At 39.5% G+C, this 26,693-nt stretch overlaps 1 protein-coding gene across 18 annotated transcripts in view; it reads left to right on the forward strand.

Annotated features, from left to right (window-relative positions):
• Window positions 1-26,693, forward strand: part of ank1a (ankyrin 1, erythrocytic a) — a 76,077-nt gene that overhangs the window by 21,152 nt on the left and 28,232 nt on the right. For 15 of the 18 annotated variants that reach the window (XR_010915550.1, XM_067521181.1, XM_067521172.1 and 12 more), the window contains 4 exons: window positions 7,373-7,465; window positions 23,034-23,135; window positions 26,022-26,120; window positions 26,375-26,473. Coding sequence is in view for 17 of the 18 variants with exons in the window: in XM_067521181.1 (XP_067377282.1) it covers window positions 7,373-7,465; window positions 23,034-23,135; window positions 26,022-26,120; window positions 26,375-26,473 (393 nt within the window). In the remaining variant the exon portion in view is untranslated. Of the gene's footprint in view, window positions 1-7,372; window positions 7,466-9,946; window positions 16,772-23,033; window positions 23,136-25,510; window positions 25,832-26,021; window positions 26,121-26,374; window positions 26,474-26,693 lie in introns of those variants that run through there. The other 3 variants (XM_067521186.1, XM_067521180.1, XM_067521173.1) reach the window with 3 other exon arrangements.

Raw genomic sequence — 26,693 nt, forward strand, 5'->3', positions numbered from 1 at the left:
ACTAAACAGAACTGAACTGAACCTGCATAATCCAATGACATGTTGGCAAACCTGCATCTCACATACAGCAGAAAATGAGCTGTGTTAGCATTTCTTTGTTGTCAATCTAATAAAAGTACTCAAGTCCAGTAATTGCTGTCCTTTTAGCCGTGTCCTGTGTAGTCTTCTCCTTAGCATAACATTTTAACGTGTGGCCGGTAATAGTCATTAAGTTTACCAGTTAGTTGATAACAGATATTGTCTGTTGATTAGTCCTGGATGCACATAGTTTAACAGCACTTTCTCAAACAGCTGCCTTTTCTACACGTAGCACATGTTTATCTAGTGTAAAAATGTTGATTGTTACAGCACATTAAATATGGTAATCTTTTTTTCTGTGACTTGCCTCCAACAAATACACCAATAATGGTATAGTTTTTTTAACTTTAATATTAATTTAAAAATAACATAAATAAAGGTAAATTATATGTTAAAGTGATGGGGTGAGTGGGCTTTCTCTGGTTAACAGTTCACTTAATGGGTGAAACAGCAGTTTTTTCTTACCTTTATATTCTTACCTTTTCAGTATTTGACTTCTTCACTAGGTGTGTTTATTCAGCATTTGTCACAATATTTTCTTATGCTTGAGAATGCATCCTTGTATTGTCTGAAAATGAATTATTATTCATTTTCTAATGTTAAGCAGAGTGATGCTGTGTGTTGTGTTTCTGTTTCATAAGCAGACAATGACCTCAGCTTCTCAAGGACAAAAAATTTTTTGAATTCTAAAAGTCTAATTGTATTGGTTCTCAATTTCAGATGCAATGCTCTGTGTGACTAGACTACACTTTTCATGCTGATTACCAGTGCACGGCAATACATTCTGTCCAGTATTATGATATCCGTGACCTGGTTTAAAGACCTAGAATGTATTGTCTGCACTGATGTCTGCACGGTACAGCAGCTGTTCCCGTTGGCTTAATCTTGGCATGGGTCTTTGGCTACACTTATTAAAGCATGTAACAATCATGGTACACTTGGCAGGGGCATTTGCCAGAGTGTTTGGTGGTTCTGTTGAAGTGTTGACGTGAGTAATCCACCGGCTGCTCCGCTGTGCCCGTGCATGGCTCTGGGCTGGCCTCATACAAAAGAGCAGACCTGAATGGCACCATAATGAGGCACAGGCCAAAAGAAAAGGCATGTCTCTTTCAATTTTTCCGAGCAAAAAGAAAAGAGCAACATAAAAGAATAGAAGACAAGAAAGAAAGATGAAAATAAGCCTCTCAAATCCAGGTTTTTGGCTGGGCTGTCTCTTTGAGTTTATCTTTTGTTCATGCATGTGTTTTATCATGGTAATGAAACTTTGGGTAAAAATAGTCTGGGATGGAAGAGCAACGGTTTCAAATGGAAAAAGGGGAGAAAAATGGGAAGGAGGGGCACGGAGTGCAGCTACACGTCATTGATAAAATACATAACGAAATTTAAACTGGTTCTCTCTCCTTGATAACATTCTGTTTCTTCTTATTCTTTTCCTCTCGTATTTATTTTACAAAGCTTCACTCGAAAGTTTCAGGGGCTCACACATAACATGAAAACATTGTTTATTATCTGTCTTGGCACAGTTCAACTTCAAAGTGCTCAAACTACAGTAAACACTGACATTTTTTTGTAGCTTTGTGGAATAAAATAATCCTGGTTTGACTTTCTTCTCCTCATCTTAATGTTATCATTGTTTAATATTAATAACATTAAATGACTACTGATTACTCACAGTGCAGTTACAGCAACCCTTAAATAATTACATTAGGTATACTGGTTTGAGTAGGAACTCATACCCATGTGCTTAAAAGATCCTCTTGTTCAAACCTACTCCTCCACTCACTACCTCAACAATCCTCCCAAAATTTTTCTCCAAGGAAGACAAAAAAAGGTACAAACAGAACTAAAGATCAGAAGAGGTTGTACTTTCTATCACCTGCAGAGAACAAATGTTTGGTCCTCTGTGTGTTGTGATGTTGATCATTGTGCTTGAATGACCTCTGACCTTCACAGGCTCAGACTGTGGGGATTGGAGGTTTCAAAGAGGGTTGGCCAAAATAACAGAAACACTTTACTATGTAACGTAACGCACAACAAGGTCCTCTGCAGGATTTATTTCTGTTTAGTTCTTTTCTTGAAATGTTTGACGCTACAGTTTATAGCATTGTTAACCAAATCCTGTTGTTGTAAGGACCTACATGTAAACACTTAAAAAAAAATACTGTTGTGTTTCATCAGCGTTTAAAATGAATAACCTTGACTACTCCTAAAATTAGAATGATCTGTTTTGTTTCAGTTTCTGCATGTATCAGATTTAACAAAGACCAGATCAGATCATCTTCTGTGACTCCTTTTTAATGTGACCCTTTTAACATTTGCTCCATGACTTCTGTACAATAAAAATTTTTAACAGAGAATTTTCAAAGTAATATGATGTATTGGACAGTGGACAGGAAAGGATGAAAAGGGTGACTCTGCACATACTCACACTGAACAAATAGGATGAACGTGAGAGCAGAGAGAGAGACGGTGTGGGTGTGTTGAGGTGGAAACAGGGAGAGGTGATAGTTGGAGGTGACTGCACCATCCGTTCCTTTCATCCCACCTGGCAGTTCCACCTGTGCTCCTCCAGGAACTATTTCTCTTTGGCTGATGGACCTTAGACTGGTTGCTGCTGGGCACAGAGCTGGCAGCTCTCTGCCATGCATTAATAATTAGGCTGGAATCTGCACCGCTCTGCTGTTTATTCTCAGTCATTCGTCTCTTTACTCTCGCTCACTTTCTCACTTTGGAAGTTTCCTCTTCTATGCTTGCATTCATTTATATTTACTTACATATAACCTCTTGCCCATTCCAGATGTTTAAAGCAGTGATGTTTTATTAGTTCCTAGATGTATTTTTATGATGTCCTTGTGTTTCCATGCATTGCACATTCTCAATTAGAAATGTTGTCGTATGAGTTGTGAGTCCATGTCATTTAAAAAAACTGCAGTTGGTTTTGGACATTTTACTAGCTTTCAACCTATTATCACATCAGAATATACAGACACAGCTAAGAACCGGAAGCTCCCAGGCCTCTGGTAGAGGACTCGTGCTGAAAAGAAGGACAAAGACAGTAGAAAATAAGATGCATTCAGTTTCTCTACCTTTTTACTGTACCTGAGGGCAGCATGGTGGAAGAGTGGTTAAGACTTTTGTCTCACAGCAAGAAGGTCCCTGGTTCGATACCAACCTTCGATACCAACCTTCTGGATTTTGCATGTTCTCCTCTTGTTAACATAGGTTTCCTCCGGGTGGTCCGGTTTCCCCTACCACTAAAAACATGTGTTAGGGACCAGATCAGGTTGGCCCATAGGGACTCCATCCATTCCATCGGCTCAGGACTAACCCTCCATCTGATCATCTCAAGCAATTTTACCTTGTAACTTAAGCTTTTAATGCTTTTCTAAGGTCTAGTCTAGCTAACAAACACAACACCTATGTACCCCATATGTAATATTCATTGAGATCTACACGGTGATTTCTCTTCTTTAATCACCTTTGTAGTTAATCACATTACGGGCACTTCCCCTGTGCTTTCCTGATGTATTCAGTAAAATCATGAAATAAAAACTGGAGACCAGATACATCAGCTGTCCCTTGGGATACAGAGAAGAGCACTCTGTTGTCTTAGCGATGTGAATATGCTGTCTTGTTATAACTCCACTTGAACTGAATAATTTAGTAGGGGTCCATTTAGTTTAGATACTGTGTCAGGCTTTCACAAAGAACCAGCCTAGCCTAGCACTAGCCTAGTTTGACTCATGGCTTACAGAGCTTGATTACTTGACATTTATCCAGCACTGGAGGATAATGGATGGGACGATGAAAGATCAAGAGAGAAGCTGATAGGCTTCAGGACTAAAACAAACTGGACTGACAAATAGGTGTTTTGAGAAATGTGGTTGGGTCTTAATGCTGCCATCATTTCTATATTGCTGCTTCTCTATACGTTCTCACAAAATGATGGGCAAATTATTGTGGCAGGGCAGGCACAGAGACAGCACAGAGACGGTCTCTGTCTGTGAAATGATCTGTGCACATTGCTTCTCACTTTAGTGAAACCCAGCAGCTGAACCAGTTATATAATTCCACATGCACTATTAATCTATTGAATATTTTAAACAGTAGGTTAAACAAGAAGACATGCGCACTGTATCCAACAAACCAACCAAACTGACCTGCAGTAATCATTTGTATTGACTTTGGTTAATGGTAATTATTTTAGACAAATCAAAGGACTCCTTTGACTCTTAGTTCTAGCCCTTTTGCTCATTTAATTTTTTTTTTTTACAGATTTGACACCATGACTGAAAGCAAAAATTATTAAATAATAAAAACATTCAAACTACTACAAAATCACATATGTTTTGTAGTTGGCTTTAATTCTTTTGGGGTGGTGTACTGTGTGGTGTATCGCGCCACAATGTGTTGTTACACCACTACTAAGAGTTGCTACTCCTGTCTAGATTGCTCAAGGTCACAAAGATTGGCTAGAAATCTGTGGAAAGAATGCTTTGTAGATTGATGAGACCAAAGTAGAATGTTTTACCTTAAATGAAATGTGTTGTTTGGTGACAAACTCTTATTTCAGCATAAGAACATTAACAAATCTGTAAAGCACGGTGTAACCTGTACAGTAAAATTTGCATCCCCAAATATTAGAATGGTAAAAAAAGACATAACACTTTATGCACAAATAGCTATTAATACTGTTCCTTCATGAGCAATGGAGTTTTCATTATTTAACTATAACTTTTTTATGTTGATGATATAAGAACATTTGCACTACCTGAATCACCATTTTATAATCTTAAGCTAAGAGATAAGTTTGCATACCCCTTCATGCAATCACAATGTAAGGGTACGCAGACTTAATCCTGTTCCTAATACTCTCTAATCGTTGTTCCACGTCTCTTGCTCACAGTCATCCTCTCTTTAATATGAGACTTTCCTTGACTTGCAGTCCTCTCTATTTCAACTTACGTCCTCAGTTTTATTCTCAGGACTGCCTCTGCCCTCGACACTGTGAGGGATGAGCTGTAAATTTTGAGACGAAACCGCCTCTAGAATGGCACTACTCCAAAGGCCATCAAGAAGGTATAAAAGCCCATAAAGCAAGCAGAGACCAAGTAATGTGTCTCTTTTCAGCTTTACCTCACTCATATTGGTTGCCTTATGCTCGCTTGGAGTTTGATGTGAACTACAACCAAATAGTCATGGGGCTGCTAGTTAGTTGTACAGACACTACGAGTGTTATCCCTTTATCCCTCTAATCTACACCATAACGGCTTGGGTTCCCCTAGCATGTCTATTTGCTGCCTTGAGGTTCCTAGAGCCTGCCCAGCAAATAGCCTGTTACTCTTATCAGCACCTTTCTCTCCCTCTGCCTCACTCTTTCTACCCCCTTCTTTGTTGATCCTTTCACTCCTCTCTCCCTGTCATCACTAGCCGTCTGGTACTTAATCCAATTATTCTTTTAAGCTGACACGCTCTGTAACTCTCCACAAACTCTACAGATGATTCCCCAGTGCATCGCATCCCCCCCACCCCCCCACATCCTCCACAGTGATTCCATGTTGTCTGGTAAAATTGTGCCTCTCTGCTCATCTATTTTCAGAAGTCCTAGCAAAGGCTCTGGCCTGTGCTGTCACCCTTTGATTCAGTGCAACCTTGAGGTGACCTTTGTTTTTGTTTGTTGTCCTCCAATTTCCTGCTATTTGTTTACCAGCTAATGCATTTGTCTTCACAGACACACTTCACACAGAATGTCATGCTTTTTCTTTTATAGCATCTCTTTCTTTATAAATGTCTTCACAAGTATAGAAATATGAATTAATATGAATTATCCTCGTAGAAGACAAGTTTTGTTTCTGTTCAACTGGTCATGGAGAACATTTTTAATTCAGGTGATGGCTTGAGGGTAAAGAATAGGATTAGGAAACAGAGTAGGACATTAGGAGTTTGTGTGGGCATTGGATTAAAATGTATGTTTACATTATAGTAAAGTGCAGTAGTATTCTGTTGGCCGGACTGGATGTATGACAAAATATTTGCAAATGAGCATAGCACAACCATTTATGTAATAATGGCTATGTGCGTGTGTGTGTATTGTTGTCATAATCTCTGTTAAAGCTTGTTTCTCCATCAGTGAATATGTGCTAAACGGTGCTTCTAGGTAAAAATAAACATTATTCTGAAGTGTCAAGACATGGCAGCCTGCATCACTGCATCTTAAAAACATAACACAGGAAATATAAAACTGCTGGCACCAAGCAAATACTAAATGTACAGTAGCAGCAATGACAGGGTACTTAATCACTCCGGTGCTAATCTTGAAAAAGTGTTTCTACCGCAAGTGGGCAGTGAGTGCTGCAAAAGGAGCTGTGTTCGGTTGTTTTTTGGTGCTGACACAACAATCCAGAGTAACAGATGGGGATTGGTGTGTGTGAGTGTATTCATGTGTGTACTGTATGCTTTTCAGGGTGACTGGGACTTGCACTGGCTACAGTGCGTGTTTGATCTGAATCTCAGCTCATGGAGTCTGGTCTGACCTGATCTGTAATCATCCCTCTGTCTGTCTGTTTTATAGTCTGTCGGGTTCCCTGAGAGGAGCAGACAGTCTGTAATTTTTCTGTTAAAAAATGCTGAAGCTCACTTGTGTTTTCAATGAATTACTGAAGCTTCAACCATTTCTGCGGTTTTTCCACATCATTTTCATATTTATTACCGTTCAACTGCATTTGTCTTGCCTTTCTTTGCTGTTAAACAATGCTGGCAATGCTCAGTCAAAGGCCCCTTACTGTGACTTTTTTGTGTTATTACGGTTGCACATTTCACATGTGAAATAATGGTAAGTACATTTGGCTTCCAGACATCACCTGTTGCCGATTTTTGCAGCCACAAAGCATCAACACCAGATTCTCCTCCATCGCCATCAGTGTGGTGCTGCACAGTGTTCTCCTTTGTATGTGTGATCGCCTCATTGTGCTTCTGCACTCACACTCTGTCGCTCAACCTAACCTGACCTGTTTCCTGCAATGAGAGATTTTTGGGGGTTGGACAATCAGCATGGGGTGGGATATTGCAGGGTTGGGTTGATTCCTCTTCCTCCCTTCTCCATCTTGTTTTCTACATGTGTTTAAATGTAATGTACACCTGTCCCTCCTTGACTCTTTCTCATTTCTTTTTACATTATTTTCTACCTGCTCTGCTGCTCACCTCTCCCTTCCTTCTTCTAGTCTCTCTCTCCAACATTCAGCTTCTCATTGTTATGATTAACTGGGCTCTGTCTTTATGTCGTATGTCCTTTTAGGCCCACGCCGTGCATCGCTGGCTAATCGATCAGGACAGTAGTGTGAGCTCTGAGATGCCGGATGGCCAAGGAGTATGGCACTATGATGATGAAGTAAATATCTGCAACACGTATATCTGGCTTTTCCTATTTCTATGTATCTATGTGTGTGTGGGTGTATGTGTGTGTGTGTGTGTGTGTGTGTGTGTGTGTGTGTATATATATATATATATATATATTCTGTATTTTTTGATCTTGTATGACTTGTGTCACATAAATTTGTGTCACTGTTGTTGCTCTGCTGTTGTTGTTTTTATCTTTATCTCTCTTGTTTTTGTTGCGTGTTGCTCATGGTATTGTAGTTCTGGTTCTTTTGACTTTCTAGTTTTGCTGTTGTGATGTGAGCTGGTTCAGTCAGGTGTCGTGGGATCAGGCTGGAGCTTTTACTTTGTTCCTGTCCTTGCTTGACGTATTGTACTAACTTGCTGATTTTCATTTATAATTTGGTGTTTTTTTTGTTTTTGTTTTGCGTTCTTTTAGTTTCACATATTTATATATAAAATGAGTGTATATCTGTATTTATATCAACAGTTTCAGTCTCTGATTTCTTCTGAATTACTGTTCACAAACAGCATATTACAAGGAAAGAGTCCACGGGCAAAATATAGCTTATATATATATTTTTTCAGACTCCATACAAGTTTTATGTCTAGTATGTCTGCGTTACAAGATACATACAACTATTTCATAGAGCACAGGTTTACAATAGTGAGAAAAAGAGATCAGTACAAGTATTTTTCCTGTGGATTCTTCTGATTTCTAAAATATGCTTCTGTCATTTGTACCACTGTGTTTGTGTGAAGAATTACATCAAGGTGTGTGTACTGTATGTGGGAGAGAGAAACGGAGAAATTGTGAAAGTGTGGGTGTTTCTTTGTGTGTGCATGCCTTGTTTCGGTCCTTGCATGGCTTCCGTCTGTGTATTAGTTTAAAGCAAGATTTGAATGTCCTTACATGTTGTCTGTCTTTCCGTCTGTGTTTGTGCATATTGGTGTTACCGTCAGCAAGTTGTAGTTGTGCCTTTGTTGTGTCAGTGTTGTGTATTGTGGCTGTTGTGTATTTCCTGTTTCATGTGCTGTGCCTGTCTTTGTCCAGTTTTATCTGTTTAAACAGTCTGGGATACGTTTGCCAAAGGCTTTATTGCACCTGTCTTACAGATGATCTTGAATCCATCCTCAATCAGTAAAGGAGAGATCATCTAAATGCAATAAGGCTGTAGGTAAACTTGTGCCAGATGCCTCTTGCTGCTGATGATTTCCCCTCAAATCCTACCTCCCCTGTTGCACTCATGTAAAGGTCCTAAACCTGCTCTCTCTATCTCCATATTGCTGGCCATCACTCATTTCTACTGAATCTTAAGCTGACAAAGTAAATCATTTTGAAAAAACGCAGTAACAAATTGCTGAAAACAATGGGGTGAACACAAAAAATGAAGATAACACAAAAAAGGCAAGTGAATAAGCATATAAACCAGTATCACTAGTAACAGTTTTCCCAGACCATTGGCCAGCAACAATATGGAGTGTCGTCTTTTCCTAAGTGATGCTGTTAAATGCAGTGCTACACCTGTGAAACCCACAGATAGCGCACAATAACATCAAAGTAAACAAATGTGTAGACACACAGTAGTAGTACAGTAGGGTGGTACTCTCATTTGGGGTAGGACGTTCTGTACGATGATTACTTGTTGCTCTAGAGCGCAGAGACAGAGACGAAGCGTGGTGCAGTGATAGATCTTCCCAAAGAGCCCAATCCCTTTCACTGGCACTTCACCAACACAGCCATGGAAAACAACACTGGCATAAACAGAATCCCTGCAAAAGAGTGTCTGCTTCCCAAATAGTGTTTAATAGAGAGTGACCATTTCTACCTGCTGCTCTCTCCTTCCATTACTGCTCCAGCCCTGCATCTGAAAACGAAAACTACAGTTTATTGGAACTTGGGTTTTATTTTTTGCTGTTCTAGCCATCAGTTTTCTCATAACATTGTATTCAAGTGTTTAATGAAATTGTGGCATGCAGCAGGAATTGAAAAATATACATACACCATGGCCACAAAAATAGGTGGTTGATAAGCTGAACATACGGACAGTAAACAAATTTCTGTGTATTATGAAAGCAGTTATATATTGTATTATAATACAGTACCATGTGTCAGTCTTACTTCCAGTTTGTCCCAATGATCCTGAATATATCCACAGTCAGTTAAAACGGTTTAAGTAAACATGACAAATGATCATATTACTGTTTATTTTTTGCTTTCAGGTAAATTTGACTAACCTGGTAGTTTGTTTAGATCCTAATTGTCTGAGATTGTTGATTTATTATAGCCCATCAATAACATATTGAATAAATATTTAAGCTGTATTTCACTATAGGTTCACAGCTTCATTTTGATCTCCTTTGCTGTCACAACAGGTAAGTACCAAAATAGTTATGTGAAGTCTTCACAAACCTCCCAATGGATTTACAAACCGTGACTCTTTCCCTAAAGGGTTAATTTAATTTACACCCCACCCCCACCCCACCCCCCGTAACACAGAATTGTAACATGACAGAGGTCTATGTAAAGGCCCTGTCCCTTTTGCCACCATTAATAGTAAGTTGGCCTGGGGAATATCCATGATCATCCCACAGCCCTAATTACCCCTCAGTGAGTGCTTGGAGGCAGATGCTCAGAACCAAACCCCATTCGTCACAGTATGGCTGCATGGCAGAATCAATATAAAAAATAGAAACAAACTGTCACACTCTGCAATGTCACATGAATTTCCCCATCTCAGTTTCTCTGCCCCAGCTGCTCCTCAGCCCACTGTAGATGCAGACTACATTAGGAAGCCCATTTTAGTCCAGCCACAAGCAGTTGGCTGTAATTTGTTTCGGCTAGGGGGGCAGAGTTTTAATTTACATATGAAAGGCCATGGTGTATTCAAATATTGTAACTCTCTTTTGTCCCGGGTTCCCAGATACCAGCTTCACTGAATTCAGATTAAAGGTAGAGGGGGTCTACAGATCCACAGAAGTCATGTAATATTGTCTGAGTTGGCCTGATACCAAGTTTGGGAAAACAAATGGATTCTCCTCATCTCGTTGACCCATTAGGAACTGATTGTTTCTTGCAGTGGGAAACCTCATGGGAACAATCTGGCCTACAAAAAATACCTTCAGTGGCACTTTTTAAAAAGGTCCTATCTACTGTATTGTATTGCTACCCTGCACTGGGTTGAAATTAAAATAACATTTTAAAAAGGCTAAGTGGAAATTTCAAGGACTCACATAGCATTGCAGATGGCTGAAACAGTGAATATTGTTATGTCAAGTTTCTGTGGAACAACTTATACTGTATTGTAAATATCATAGTATTCAATTAGTACAAGAATAAATATTTGAATCTGATCTTGTCCAAGTAAAGAGGACAAATAATAGAGCTGCTCTTTTGTTGTATAAAGGATTTAATCCCCAAAACCTGTTGCATTATTATATTTAGTAAGTAGTAACAGAGTATAGTTGTCATAGAGAACTGTGAAGATAAACTGAACTCTCTTGTCAGTTTCTACCAACTGACACAGGAAGAATGAACTCAGTCATGTGCAGACTTACTCAATTTTCCACAGTCAGGTTAAAGCTCGGTTTCTTAAATTTCATCTGAGTCACAAATGAGTTTTAAATTAGTTTATTTTCATTCAATTCTGCAATAGCTTCCTTCAAGACTTCAATGTCTTGTGTTATTTTACCCACATTTGACGCTTCTAAATGAGTTTACAGCTAAATTTGTTTTGCTTTTCTCTTATGGCACGTTAGACAATTATTTTGTGTATTTGTTTAATTGAAAAAAAAGAAACTGAGCTATGTGCATGCATGTGTGCATGGGCATGTGTCTTAGTTGGATGGGCACAGAGCATGGAAAAGGTGGAAGTATACTTTTATCTAGTTTTTAAAATTCCTGCTGTCACACTATGCACTGTAGCACAGGTGAAGATCTATTCTGACTGCCAATCAAAAGACTATGAAGATCTGATTGATAGCCAAGACAAGTCTTTCACAGATACGCTCCCTGTCTGTCCAACATATTCAACCTAAACGTTCACTGCTCATGTTTAAAAGACACCAGGTCAAGGAAGTTCTCTCTACTATGCTCCATGTACCTACAATGTTATCAATTTCATGTTTTAATAGGATGATTTAAAGTTTATATTTTTGTGAATTATCTACTCTTCAGAAGGACCTTCTGACATTGGCATAATCTCTAAATGTACTTTTTAGATTTTAGGATCACACCCAGATTTCTTGTGATTCTTGTGTTTTTAACAACATCTTCAGAACAAGTGCCATTCAGTATGACATAACAGTGTTATTTTCATCCAGGCTACCACAATTAAACATCAACAAAAAGTGTACATAGATAACATAGGTGCAGAGTAATTGTTGTCATATGCTGGATTTTGGAATAGCAGCCCACTGGAAAAAGTTAGTTTACATAAAGTTACATGTGATTAAAAACTGCACATTTTTAAACAAAATACATTGAGATATGAATTTGTTGATGTGTGGTTTGTTTAGAACATTGCTGCAACACTTATAAGACGATAAAAGGCAAGGACAAAATTATCAGTATGTATTGTAAACAAAGCATTTTAATAGAGTGTAAATCACTTTCAGGCTAACGTCAACCTGAACCTCAGGTATACAGGAGAAAACCTTTGTCAGAGGTATGTCACTAGGGTCAGGTTGTACCTCTCCAAGTTATCTCAGCTTTAACTGACCCACTAAACTTTGACAACCAGTTGCTCAAAAAGTTTAAATACATAAACATTGCATTCCCCAATTGTCGGAAAATATATTGCACAAACATGTTCAGTTTGAGTATGCTGCTGCCTGGACTGTATGCCTGCATATGGAAAGTCGCTGCGAGCTAAACAGTGTGCAGTGAATGTGAGTATTGTGCACCTGCATGTACTGCACTGTAGGTGAAAATTGTGTGTGAGTGTTGATGTGTAAATGAGTGTGTCTCTGCATTTGTGTGGTTTAAATGGTCATAAGGCAGCATTAACTTAATGTAGTTAAATAGAGGCAATTGAGTATTGACGAAAGTTATACATAATCCTCCTTCTGACTGCCCTTGTTCTGATTAATGAGACGACCTCCCTTAATTGCGTATGTTCAATATTTATTAACATGCCAATCTCAGCTACAGCTGGCAGTTTGAAATGTGGGCCCTAAGGCAGCAGATATTAACTGTTAGTGGAAAGCATTGTGGTAGCTACACCAAATGATAATTAATAGCTGACCAAACATTGAAGACTAACTAGGTCCGTCTTTGCTACAAGCGTCACTCTGATATTTCAATGTAGGTAATCTAATGATGGAATGTATGAGTAAACAAGGTGTGTGTGGGGGGGAAGCCCAGTCTGACTCAGCAAACCTGTGCAGATGAAGACTGTATTATCCTGTCAACTAGACTGTGGACAGAGATACTGTTCCACATTCACTGAGCCATACACTCAGTCTCAGCTCCGTAGGCACATTTATTTGTCATCACTGTTGCCACAGTGCCCGAGACATCCTCCTGTGTTTCCCCTGTGCTATGTACCTCTTGCTGTTTCAATCCATCTCTTTTTTTCATCTTGCCACTCTTAGCATCTTTCCTTGCCACTTCTGTGCTTTATGATGAGAAATAAAGATGGTCCTACACTGAGGCAAGCTGAGATTAGTGTTTGGAAACGCCTATGGAAAGGACCTATGTGAGGTCATCCACAAAGAAACCATTCATTTTGTAATTGAGTATAATATTGAGTATAATATAATATTCTGCATTATAATATAATATATAATAGACTGCATTTTGTTTTTTACTAAGCAAGATTTCCTCATTTCAAATTTTGAGTTAGAGCTGCTTGACTCACTGTGTTTTGGCTTTAAAACATTAGCACCATTTTTTCTTTCTGTTCTTCTTCTATAAGAGAGCCAATACTAATCATACTCTCATGGATATTGGAATTGCATTATGTCCCACTTTAGCAGACTCATGTCGACACTAGCAGGTGAACTCAAGAACTAGAAGAATTTTTAAATTTATATTTTGTAGTTCTAGGACAGTACATTATGTCTAAATAGAGTCTAAAATCTTGGGCCACTTCAGCTCTGCGTCTATTAACCAGACTCATTAAATTATCTGGCTGCTCAGATCCTGTCTGATGCTGACTCAACCCCTGTTGTAACTGATGGTTAGATCCTTTGTTTTAAATTATGGAGTCCATGTTCTCAGCCAGTGCTCTCAGCCGGTGCTTCGTACATACAGGGCAGGGAGATACAGAATTGTGAAGACAGATTCTCTCCGCAGTGAAGCTCTTTCTCTCTCCTTTTGCACATGTGCACTCTGGATTTCTCCATTTCTACTTCTCCACTTATTAAGATTAATGGCAGCCTAGCCCTGCATTGACATACAGCCTGTCATTCTTCTGTATTGCTTTCAGTATTTCTAACTCCCTGTTTTTGTCTTCCACAGGTCAGTCTGACTTTGTCACATTGCGGAGCATATTAATTTTTTGAAGCTTCTTTATGTACAATACAGTATGTATGAAAATGTGTATATGAACCAGTACAAATACTATATATATGTAATATGTAATTTTTGTGTGAAGACAGTTTTAACACTTGCTTGTTAATGTTGATTTAAACCACTCCTCCGTCAGTTCACTGGCCAGCCAATATTAATGTAGCTTGTCAGGAGAAGCTGAAGCACAGGATAAGAACTTTGTATTTGTGTGTGTCTGTGTGTGTGTGTTTAGGAGGGAGTTTTGTGCCAGGGCTGCAGTAATCAGCCCAGACCAATCCTGCCCAGACTCTCTTTGATGTGTCTGCAGGCCAAAACTGCAAAGCATCACTATGCCACTAGATGGACATTATGCAAATTTAAAGAAGTGCAATCCTACATAAAAGCATAATTAAAAACTATTATTATATTACAGATATCTTTCCTTCTACTGAGTAGTCAAACTGACCAACTTGCATCAATATTGGTGCAAGTATCTGAGCCAGAATTGTTCTTAACTTTGTTAACTGAACCATTAAGCATTAACCAATGTTCCTTTTATTGTGTCTTAAGCCTTTAAGTTTCACCTGTGGTGCGAGTATTGGAGCATAGTAGCCAGACAAAGGCAAAGAGTGGAGAAAGACAGCAGGCAATCAGTGTTTATCTTCCTGATTCCTCCCGCAATTTTTCAACTGTAGTTTCTGTTCTTCAAGACACAGGCCATAAAACCACAAACAGGACACGTAAACAGCTGTAGCCTTTTATACTGCCAACAAGAGGGGCTCGACACAGGGTGCAGAGGGCACGTCTGCCCCAAACTTAAATCAGCCCTGTGACAAAAAAGGAGCAAGTGAGAATGCAACTGAGAATTTAAAAAAATGCATGAATAATTTTTGATTGAAATTTTGATTGAAAATTTCAGCGTTATCCTATTGGTACACCCAAAGGTCTTCCTAATGCAACTGTTCCCAATTTTGTTAGTAAGCTTCGGACCAGCACTACATATACACACTACATAGCTGCAATTGGTTGGATTAGGGGCTCAATGTCTTGCCTATAGGGTCACTTCAGCATGGTCAATAAAAGCGGCCACTCTACCAGCTGAGCCACTGTCAGCCATGTGGGAGCCCATCTGAACAAAAGTACAGGCACATAAACCTCATAATTTTGAAATTCAGGAGCTTCAGACTTTGGAGGTAGTACTGTAGCTCCTAAAAATAAGGTACAGATACAAATACAAACACTCACTCTAGGAAAATACAGTAGTACGTGCCATTTCACACAGTCAGCCCCAGCATGCTATTGGGCCTGGATTCCACATAACAATTCGGTAAATCTCTATATGTATCACAATTGTGCTTGTACATGCATTTAGCTCAGATTTAGGGTGGGCACAAGGAAAGAGTCCTCCTTGAGCAGATGAAAGTGAAAGAAGCCTTTTTAATGGCAAATTCCATACATTGAAAGTCAAGGCATCCAAGTAAAGCAGTTACACCGTGAGCACAACATATTTCGAAATGGAGGGGGAGAAGGACACCCCCAGAAAAAACATTCACAACATCATTATTCACTTTATTCTGTCATAGCTTATGAAGGCCTTATAAGTCCTGATAAGTTATGATTCTTCTCCTCAGATGAGTTGAGTTACACTCTACTGGCTTAGCCAAATCAGATTTATGCCAAATAGGAAGTGGTGCATTCCCTTTTCGTTCAGAACCACATGATAATTTGTCATGTGTTCATGGATATTAGTGTCTGTAGTCCTCTACCCCATGTCCTTTGACAGTGGAGCCCTCATCACTATCCAAACTCAATGCTTTGGACAGGAGAGATGTCCCACGTGATGTTTTTGCCCAGGTCACGGTCCAGTGGCACTGAGTAGTGCATAGCCTTCTTTCTACATTGCCCCCTCCTTCCTCTCCTACTAGCATTTATCTCTCTGCATGGTTTTGGCAGCAATGTTCTTTTCCCAGCATTTAGCCAGGAGAGGGAGAGAGGAGGGGAGAAGTAGAAAAAAGGAGGCCTTTTCAAGCAGGGAATGATGGACGCTTTATTAAAAGAGGCAGGGCCTTTGAGAGGCTGGCCTCTCCATTCTCCCCCCACCCTGTGTGTCTGGCCCATTGTCACGGGGTGGTGGCAGCGACCCCCCTGCCAGGCGCTTTGTCACTGTAAGTCACCTGACAGACTGAAACAGCCGCTCCGAAAAAACACACCCATTCTCCACCGTAACTACACTATTCTGGTATTGCCTAGTTTGTGAAAAAAAGATTGTCTGGCTGTCACGAAAACATACAGGAGAGACCGAGATGGGCGTGACGCTGTGAAGAAGGGAGAGAAGAAAGGAGGGATAAAGTGACCGTGTAGTAGTGCAACACAACCTATGAGATGAAGAACAGAACATAGAAGTTGATAGAACAGAATAGGAGAAGAAAAAATACAACTTTTCTTCATAAAGCAAATTAATCAGAATTAGACAAATTCAATGTCAAATGCAAAAGCAGGTTGCAGCGAGAGTGTGTCATACCCATTAGTTTTTTGCTGTGTGCAAATGTGTGTGTTTAGATACAGACAGCATTCCTTCAGAGATAAACCCCTGGGCCCCTGTCCCCTCAGCCCCCACCCTCTGCAGTCTCTCCACCCACCACGCTTATTTGTGTGTGTGTGTGTGTGTGTTCATGTTTACGTTGGATTGGGGTCTGCGTGCCCTGTACCACAGCACTTGCAGGGGGCAACAGAAAAGACAGCTGTGTGTTGTGAGAGAAACAGAAAACGTAAGAACAAGAGAGTGGAGGGCCAACAGGCATGCCAGTCAAGACCTTCACTTTTGGAGTGAGTACCACAAACTCTGCTGTTCTCTGTCCACTCTTCACCTTCACCTCCTTCTACCTGCTCACTACATCTCCCTTCCTGTCACTCTGTCTCTTCATATTATTTCTTTTTACCTCTGTGTTTTTCTGCCACTCTTGTGTATTTTGTTTAACTAAAATATTTGGTTGCATTTTTCAGAAGTAATACACCTGCCACCTCTCCCTGTCTTTGTCATTTCCCATCAGACTGTGATGTGACAATATTTTTCCAGTGACTTTGTCTCATGTTCTATTTTTTTTTTTCATATTAACTTTGTCTCCAAGGCATGAATATTGATGCATATTTAGTCTCTGTCTGTTTGGTTCAAGTTCATGTTTGTATTCAGCACACGCTTCACTGTTTGCTTTATGTTTGCTAAGTAGTTTTCTTGTTCTCCGTCCATTCACACTCATAGTTTTTGAGACTTCACCCTGGATTAGCTGTCACTACATGTTCTTGTTTGATGTCCCAGACATGCCCAAGTCATTTGGACTGTCACTGACAAAATATAATTGAGACAGAGTAGGAAGGAGTGAGAGTCGTGGAGATGTAAACATGGGTCGTGCCTAATAAGAAAGTTATGGGTTACTTGTGATCTTTAGGTTCAATGTTTATGCTTTTAGCTGAGACTATAGGAAGTGCTAAATTATTAAAATATATAGAAAGTTGTGGCTCTTAGACATAACCATAATTTTCCCAGTCAAACACATGAGACAGAAGCTCCTGTAGCAAAATGGGAGGGAGCTTTAATGCTTGGGAGTATCTTTGAGATTTCTTATGCATGTGAATTCAAGATTAGTGTAAGTGCGTATATATGTGGGTGTATATCATATCCTGTTTTCTTCTTTAATCTTGTTTTTGACTTTATTTGTTCCTCTGTTTGATGTTCAGATTGTAAAATGTCAGCCAGGATTAGCTGTGGTAAGTAAACTAGAGGTCAGTAAACTGATTAGTGGGTCAATTATTGGCCGTCTTTCAGTGTGGCCTCACTGAAGACTATAAACTATTTAATCTACTGAGCCAGCATAAGTAATGGCACACAATCTCCAGGCCCTGCTGGCTGGATGTGGATCGTGATGTCAGTGATGTCAGTGATGTCAGTAATTTATTTACTACATGTCTGTTGTCTAACATCTTTTCATCTTTTCACTTTCTGCACTTCCTCCAGTATTTAATCGCTGTATCTTATGTCAGGTGTTGCAAACAATAAGAGATATTGGCAAATAAAGAGATTATTGGCCAATGGACAGCCAAGTAGTAAAATAACCAATCAGAGAATTTCAGTTATTTCAGATAAATTAATACATTTGTAGTTAGGGCTATGTTTAATATCCTTTATCATGATATTTTAATACTATTATATGCTTTGTCAGTAAAATCTGAATCTCACTTATAAATTAATGTGGTGGCGTAAAATGTCCAATCTTATACTTGAAAACACTAGAACAAAACACCTATGTGCATTCACTTAAGTTTTCTTTAGAGGTTAACATGTGTAGACAAGAATAAAAAAATATTTTTATTTAAATTATAAATTTTTCTGGCCTTCCAAACTGATATATTCTGTGTAATTGCTGTTATGTGTCCATGCAGTAAAATACAGGATGTTTACCATATCTTGATCCTGTCCTTCTCAGGTTCTAAACCCCATCACCACCCTATGGCTTTCACCCTCTTTGTCATTCCCACAAAAGATCACAATAACCATGACAATCTCATTTACAAGTGCAGAGGCTGAACGGGAGCCAGATATAAGGGGACAATCAATGAGTACGGCAGGGACAAACAGTGGGATACAGAAAGGGGGAGCCTGGGAGTGTGAGAAAGTAAATAGTAAAAACGGGACAAGACACTTCGCCACATACAGGGAATAGAAGCAGGGAGACAAATAGTGGAACAGACAGGCAGATTTAAATGTAGTCAGACAGACAGTGTTCTCCTTGCTTCCTGTAAATGTGTCCACAGCTGAGCGGTCCCACAGGTCTCACATGCTTCACTTACAACACCCCTGCAGCTGGAAACAGCCTGCTCCCTGCTCACACTCTTCAAGTAGCCAGAGAGACGAATGCAGAAATAGAGCCCTGAGAAAAATGGAGAGAGAAAGAAAATCAATTTCTAGAACAAATGCAAGTCAGCAGAAAATTATGATGAATTAGCTGTTTAAGTAATCTGCAGGGATTTCCATATTTGCTGTTCAGTGTTCTTCTAAAATGCATAGAAACCACTTAGTCACACTGTTAGTTTCAACACATTGAGATATTGAGTTAAGCAGGAAAAAACAGCAGAGAGAGTTGTTTAAAGTTCAGGAAACTACTGCAAGTAAAGCAGTACTTTTGACATGCTCAACATACAGCCGTGCCTTATTTTCACCTTTCAGCTGGGTTTACAAATAGCTGTGGTGGCACTTAAAATATTTATGATAAGCACCTGGTGCAATGTCTGCAAATTCATGTTGTTGTTGTGTGTGTTTGTAGGAGAGAGAGACACGCGTTTGGATGTGTGTGTGTGTGTCTGTGTGTGTGCGTGTGTGTGTGTGTCTGTGTGTGTGTTGAGAATCTTACAATCTTACAATTTTAATAGAAATGTTGAGACATGGTTTCATGTCCGACACAGATCACTCTGGTCTTAGCAGTGAGATTCTCCCTTTGACAAAAGTTGTTTCTCTGTAGTCAGTTTTGGATTTGATCTTAGGATTGTCCTGATTACCTGTAAAGCACTTCATGGTCTAACTCCTAGCTGTGTTGCTGAGCTGTTGCTCTTTTACGATGCATTGCACAGCATCAGATCTGACTGTTTCCTCCTAGTTCTGGCTACCTGCCTGAGGATTTAAGACTTGCACAATCAGTGATATTGTTTTAATTATTTCCTAAAATGGATCTTTTTAAAAAGGCCTTTCTTTATTTATTACCAATTTTTTTGCTTGTGTATAGGTCTTTCTTCTACTCTTGTCCTTGTTATTAGTTTTATTTATTTATTGGTATTAAACTAATTATATCACTTGTACAGCATTTTGGAACTTTGTAAAATTATTTAAATTATTTTGCTGATGCATAGTGATTCTAGTAATGTGATTTAGCCGGGTTGATTTGCACTTTGCAGTTGGAGCAACAAAAGCTGGTCACAAAGAGGTTACTGTGAGTGCAGTACAGCCTCACAGTATCTACATAATCCTGCAATAGCGAGATTGAAAGGGAACAGTTTGCAGTCGCAAGATTTAATACAGATAGAAACACAGACAGACACAGGTTCTAGCAGCCATTTTGAAACTCTCTGTGGGCATAGTTTAAAATTCTGACCTTTAGAATATCCATCAATAACATGTTTTTTTTCCATGTTTTTTTCTTACCCTTACACAAACACACAACAACAGTCGGAGTCCGCACAAAAAACACACATGGTCGATCTCTTGTTAATATGCTGATTCTTCAGGTTTTTATGTCCTTTGCAGAAGAGCTTCATGGTCATTCCTCCATGTGCATACATACACACACGTGCATACATAGTGAGTCTTCACAACACTGCAGTCCACTGCGAGGGGGTGATGTCATTCTGTCTGCTGCAGCACCAGCAGAGGAGGCAAGCAAGGGGAGAGGGAAGAAATGTAAGAAAGAGGGGATAGGGAAAGATAAGGGGGTACAGCAAAAACAAACTGAGATAAAGATAAGGAGCTGGGTGTTCAGGGGAAATGTATTTCTGTGATCAAATGGTAGAATTAGTTTACAGTGTGATTATGATCTCTTTTATGAGGAGCATTCCACTGCCTTAGCCTGAGGACAGTTGTTTGCACATTGTAAGACAGTGGGTGTTGATATTGCTAATGTTACCAATGGAGCTGGTCAGCAGGTTGTTGTCTTTTTCTATTGCTCCAAACAGTATGATTAATGTGCCTGCTCATTTCTGCTCAGCCCTGGAGCCTGAAGCTTGTCCACTCTCTATGGGAATAAAAAGAAAGGGACTCATTCATCTAAATCACACCAGAGTCCAGCAAAACGTAGCAGAGCAATTACCAAACAAAACCGGATGTGTGTTTTCACCAGTACCTCGTGTATGCATGTGCAATGCACCTGTTTATGTCTGAGTCAGTGGATGGGTGTGGTTCCCCTGCATCTTTATCTCACCACAACACACACTAACTTGTTGACGTAAGCAGATACATACAGAAACATGCACACACACACGCGCACACATACACACACACACACACACACACACAAATGCAGGATTGACAACTAAGGCGGTTTTGCCATGGACAGAAAAAGCTGCTTTAACTTGTAACATCTATTTGTCTGGAGGATTTTAGTCTCTGTCATATTTTAAACTTAAGCAAGTTTACACATCTGTTTCTGGGAGTGATCTGAGTCCATGAATGGGATGCCTGTAAAGGGGGCGTAGGGAGGGTCACCATGGTGTTACCATGCTGCCAATTTATGTGAGACTATGTCAACTGTTATAGATTGTAGGTGGCTTTGCATCAGCTGCTCCTTCTTATGAAGAAAGGATTTTTTTGTGTCACTATGGCAAAGTGTGGAAACACACCACAGAAAATGCATTGAGTTTTACACAGAGCACATACAATTCCACATAATAAAATGAGTGCTTTTAATTATGAAGTTTAAATAATAGAAGAGATGCATTTTTGCAAAATTCTCACCAATTAAAATTAAATTGCCCCACTGCATATACGGAACACAGAAATTGTAGAATGCATTATTTCTTTGAAAGTGTTTTCATGTGAAAGTGTTTCCCATTTACAAGGGCTCCTCCCTTGTAAATGGATTCAGGAACTTGTGCACACATATTTATCATATTTATTTGACAAAAATGTGCTGTTTCTGAATGTATCCAAGTATGGTGTGTGTGGGAATGTCTAACCAGTGTTTTGTCTGTCAGCATGTGAGTATTACTCAGTGAGTACGGCTTTGTACAACAGAGTACTATGCCCCTCAAATGTCTGTGAGTAAAAGTTAAAAACATTTCTTGGAGAGAGTGACAGTGATTCAGAGGCATCACATGAGTTGGTGCACTCACAAATGATGAAGGCTGCTAACTGTATGACATACAGAGTGAAAACATTGGCACTTATTGAACTTCATCTCCAAATACTAGATGGAATAAGAATGATAGAATGTCGCTTACTGTTTTTGTTGTCTTTGTCAACTGGAAGAAGGTTTTTCCTTTTAAAGTTTTTTGTTTTCCTGCCATTGCTCTTAGCTTTTTAATGTCACCTCTCTCTTTGCACAGCACTGTGCCATTGGTGTCAGGCTGAGGGTGTGTTGTGTCATTTGTTGCTATGCTTCTACTCCAGGCATGTGGATCCTTTCTCTTTTTACTTAAGCTTGCTACCTCTCTCTCAAAAGAGGACCAACAATTCTGTCACAACTATAGACAACACAGCTTAAAGCACTGTGTTAAGAAGCTGAGAAAGGCTCTGGAAAGTTCTCTGGTGTTTGTGATATCAATTTCATGTAGAACAGCAAATTAGGGGTTTGTAAATGTAAATTGTCTGTATTTGATTGGATAACTGATAATTTTTTGACTATTAAGGTGACATATCTGGTTGAATGAAGAAAAGGGACTGGGGAAGGGAGAGAGCGGAGATTATGCAGATGAAATGAAAAGCTGCAGTCGAGTTTTTTCCCCGTGGTCCTATCCTCCTCTCCTCTCTCTTATGCTGTTCCCTTGTACTGCATGAGTGATCCTGTTTCAGCAGCACCCCTGCCTGTCTGGAGAAGGCCTCAGAGACAAATAAAACACAGACGTGCCATGTGCTGGTACATGAGCCAGAACTAACCAAAATCTCTGTGCTTTCTCCATTCACCTTCTTTTGCTCTCTTTCATTCACACACACCCTAACTCTACAAAAAGAGCCAACGCTGGCACAACCGAGTGACTGGCACTCATTATCACACTTGCTGTATCACCTGAGTACAAAGCAGCAGATCAACAAATGTTTTTTGGAACAAAGGGATCAGTTCAATTCATCTTCAGTATATGTTAGAGTTAAGGCACAAATTAAGATTTTCAAACTACACTGTCCAAATCCTGTGGGAGGAGTGAAATGAGAGGGAAACTGAACCAACAACCAACTTGCCACTGAACGATTCGAATGTTAAAAAACCTTTTATTGAAATGTTATAACCAAACTCTGTCTCCCTCTCTATTTTCCTTCTCTGTTCCTCTACTTTGTGTCTCTTTCTCTTATCCCTTGCCCCGCTCTTGTTCCCTTTCTGCATTTCATTTGTAGGCAGATGCTGGGAACAGTTTTCTCCGGGCGGCACGTTCTGGCAACCTGGACAAGGCCTTGGACCATATCAAAAATGGCATTGATATAAATACAGCTAATCAGGTGAGAGCAGCTCAGTCTGAAGTTACAATTTCTGAATGGCAAGCTTACCTACATCAGTATCAATCTGTGATTTTTTTTTGGAACACTTGTATTTTTATTCAGTTTTGATATCTGCAAAACTCTGATTTAAAATTAAAGTATTTATTAGTATTTGTTTGCCCATAGTTGAATTCTACCGGGATTCTGTGTCCCTATCTGCTTTCAGATCTTAATAAATAGCAAACAGTACTTAGCACAATACACCCCATTAGGATCAAATTAAGAATGGTTTTACATTATGTTGTCTTTTGTTTTTGTCTCAGTGTACAACAATTTGTTGCATATTTACTTCTATATAAATGTGTCTGCTATGCATGATTTGTCTGAGCTGACCACTGTGCACATTAGACTGCCTGTGCACTCAGTCATTCACTGTAATCTATGTGCATGCTCATGTAGACTGTTAATCAGTGGCTGAAGCTGACAGGTGGAGTTTACAGGGTTTCTGGGGACGGTGATAAATGTGGCAGGGGATACTACTTTGCCCATTCTCTTTAACCCTGTCTCCTTTTCTATGATGGTTATTCCCCGAGTGTCCAAGGAGAGGCAGTGTTTGTAGGCTCTGCTGCCCCACGGCTACTGAAACTTAGCCAAAAACAGTATGTGTGTGTAAGAGAGATTCCTCTGGCTCATTAATCAGACTTAGTCATGGTTTCCCTTCAATTCACTTTTGCTGTCATCAACATTTTGTAATTGCTGGTAATGCATCTGTCAGGATTTCTATGGGGCCTTTTAACATGTTCCATAACAGACCACACATAACAACAGACCTATTAATGTGATGTAACACTGTGGCAGTGGCAAATTCTTCATGATGATGAAGGGAGACACCCCATGGATTAAAAATATGATTACATGCAGTCATGCTGTATGATACTGGAACGTTTTTGACTTTCAAGATAAAGTTTTGCAAAACAATAAAATTTTCTGCTATGTTGGTATTTATTCATATGAAATTGTCTTATTTTCACAGTTTGGTGTTTGTTGGACACCAAACTGTATTTTAAAGTGGTGATCTACAACAATCTGGTTTAGGGGCACATCACAGACACATTGCCTTGTTATGCTTAAGCTTTTAAATGTGGGGGGGTGGGGGGATGGGGGGGGGGGTGTATACAGTACATATAAATACTGCAGCCCAGGTTCTTTACCAGTCATAGCGTGTGGTATTATAGCCAAAAGGCTCAATCTTGGTCACATCACACAAATCTGTCTTCCACATGCCTTCTGACAAACTAGCTGAAACTGAATTTGAGCTTTTTCTCTTTACCACTCTCTCATAAAATCTTGACTGCTGAGGAACCCAGGCAACATTTAGCAGTCTCACCCTTCTCAGCGGCAGAAACTTGTAAATCCTAAAGGTGACTTGGTGGCCTCCTTCACTAGTCTCCTTGCACAATCACCTAGTTGGTGAGGACAGCACGCTCTAAGCTGATTTACACATGTGCCATTTCTTTCCAATTCCTAATAATGGACTTAATTTTAGGAGATATATAATGAATAGGAAATGTCATTGTAACCATTCTGACTTCTCTTTAAATACTATATTTTTGTAAATTCTTATCAAAAAGCTAATCATGATCCAGTGTTGTAAATAAAGAAATAATTAAAAAAACTTTCTATACTTTATATAATTTTTTTATTTGTTGTCGTGTTTTATTTGTAGAAAAATGGGAATTTTTTTTTTTTTTTTTTTTGTGAAATCCAGATGGCAACTAATTTGGGAATTTTCAAATTCTACACATCGCTTTATGGTCCTCTGGGTCACTGCAATAGTCTAGATATGAAGCTCAAACTATGGTTTCCTACACATGTCTGCAGTCTTGCTTTTATTACAAATAAAAAAAGGAAATTTGTTTGTACCTAAAATGGCCATCATAGTTTATATATATATATATATATATATATATATATATATATATATATATATATATATATATATATATATATATATACATATATATACATATATATATATATATACTATTTGTGTTTGAAAACAGTAGTAGATTATCACTTTAACTTTGGCAGTATTGTTGTTGTGGTTGTGTGAGTGATGCTGGACTTACAGTACAAGTGTCGACCTGCAGGGAGTTTGTATAGGTGGAGGCTTGACTGTGGCAGTTGTTGTTCTGTTTCCTTGTCTGAGTGAATACCTCTGCCATGTCTCCCTCACCAGCACACTGGCTCACTCATGCACTCCCTTTAATACGTTTCCCTCCTTTTTTATCACTCCCAACGTAACAACTCCTCCACCACCCTCTCTCCCCCTGTTGGTGTATTATTTTCTAACTCCATTTCTTTCTTCCTCCTCCATTGCCTCTCTTCTCTCCTGTGTCTGCAGTAGAGTGATGGTGTGCTGTGGTCTCCACACTCAGAGGAATAATATCAGTGGTGTGGGAAAGGTCCAACCTCACATGTCCTGTGCGGTTGAAGGAAGGCTGTGTGAGGTCAGACCTATCCCACACGGCTCGTATTCTTCCCAGCCACGAGACCAGCGGCCTGCCATCCCCCTCCCGTCCTCCTCTTATTCCTCCTCCTCCTCTCACCATCATGAATCAAAAGAAAATGTTCACATCCTGATTTTCATCCCTGTAGACTTTGTTTTCACTAATGACCAGTTTGATTCTGAGAGTATTGCATGCACACTGTCCAGTGTAAGTATTTGCCTGCTTACTTGTGTGAGTGCTTCAGCCAATGTGATAACAACCCTGTGTTTTTTTAGTCAGCATGGCCTATGTGTGTTTATTTGTACACGTGTAACTACTTCTTTTAGATTAGGGAATATTTGTGTTCCAGTGTGTTTAGGACCCTTCAGTATGAAGTTTGCTTTGTTCTCTCACTCAGAATGGGCTCAACGGGCTGCATCTGGCCTCAAAAGAAGGTCACGTCAAAATGGTGCTTGAGCTACTCCACAATGGAATCATACTGGAGACCACCACAAAGGTAACATTGCCTGCGAATGGCCAACAAATTAACTTCTCTCATATGGTAAATCAATAAAAATGACAGAAAATTTAGATGTGTCTCTATTCTAGAATACAATGTAAGAGTACAACGTAAAAATTTTAGCTACAGATGAAACCTAATAGGTCCAAAAAACAAATACACTTTGAATTTACATGTGGGATTTCACCTACAATTTTGTTAACACTCATTAACATAATGTGTGCTGCATTTGTGTGTGTTTCTTCTAACAGAAAGGGAACACGGCCCTGCACATTGCAGCCCTTGCAGGGCAGGAGCAGGTGGTGACGGAGCTGGTTAACTATGGGGCCAATGTCAATGCTCAGTCCCAGGTGAGATCCAGTGATCATAGGACACACTGAGGCTGCTCTTCAGTACTTACTATGTGAACTTTTCTGTGAAACCATTGTAGTAGCTATTGTAATTCCATCTGTTAACATGGGTCTTTGTTCCTATATTTCTGTCTGTTGGTGTTTCCTCTCTGTTTACATCCTTGTGTTTGCATCTGTGACTGTCTTCCTGTCCTTCTGCTGCTGTGCTTGTGTCTTCTCT

The sequence above is a fragment of the Channa argus genome, chromosome 11 (assembly GCF_033026475.1).
Source record: "Channa argus isolate prfri chromosome 11, Channa argus male v1.0, whole genome shotgun sequence".
NCBI classification, from domain to species: Eukaryota; Metazoa; Chordata; class Actinopteri; order Anabantiformes; family Channidae; genus Channa; species Channa argus.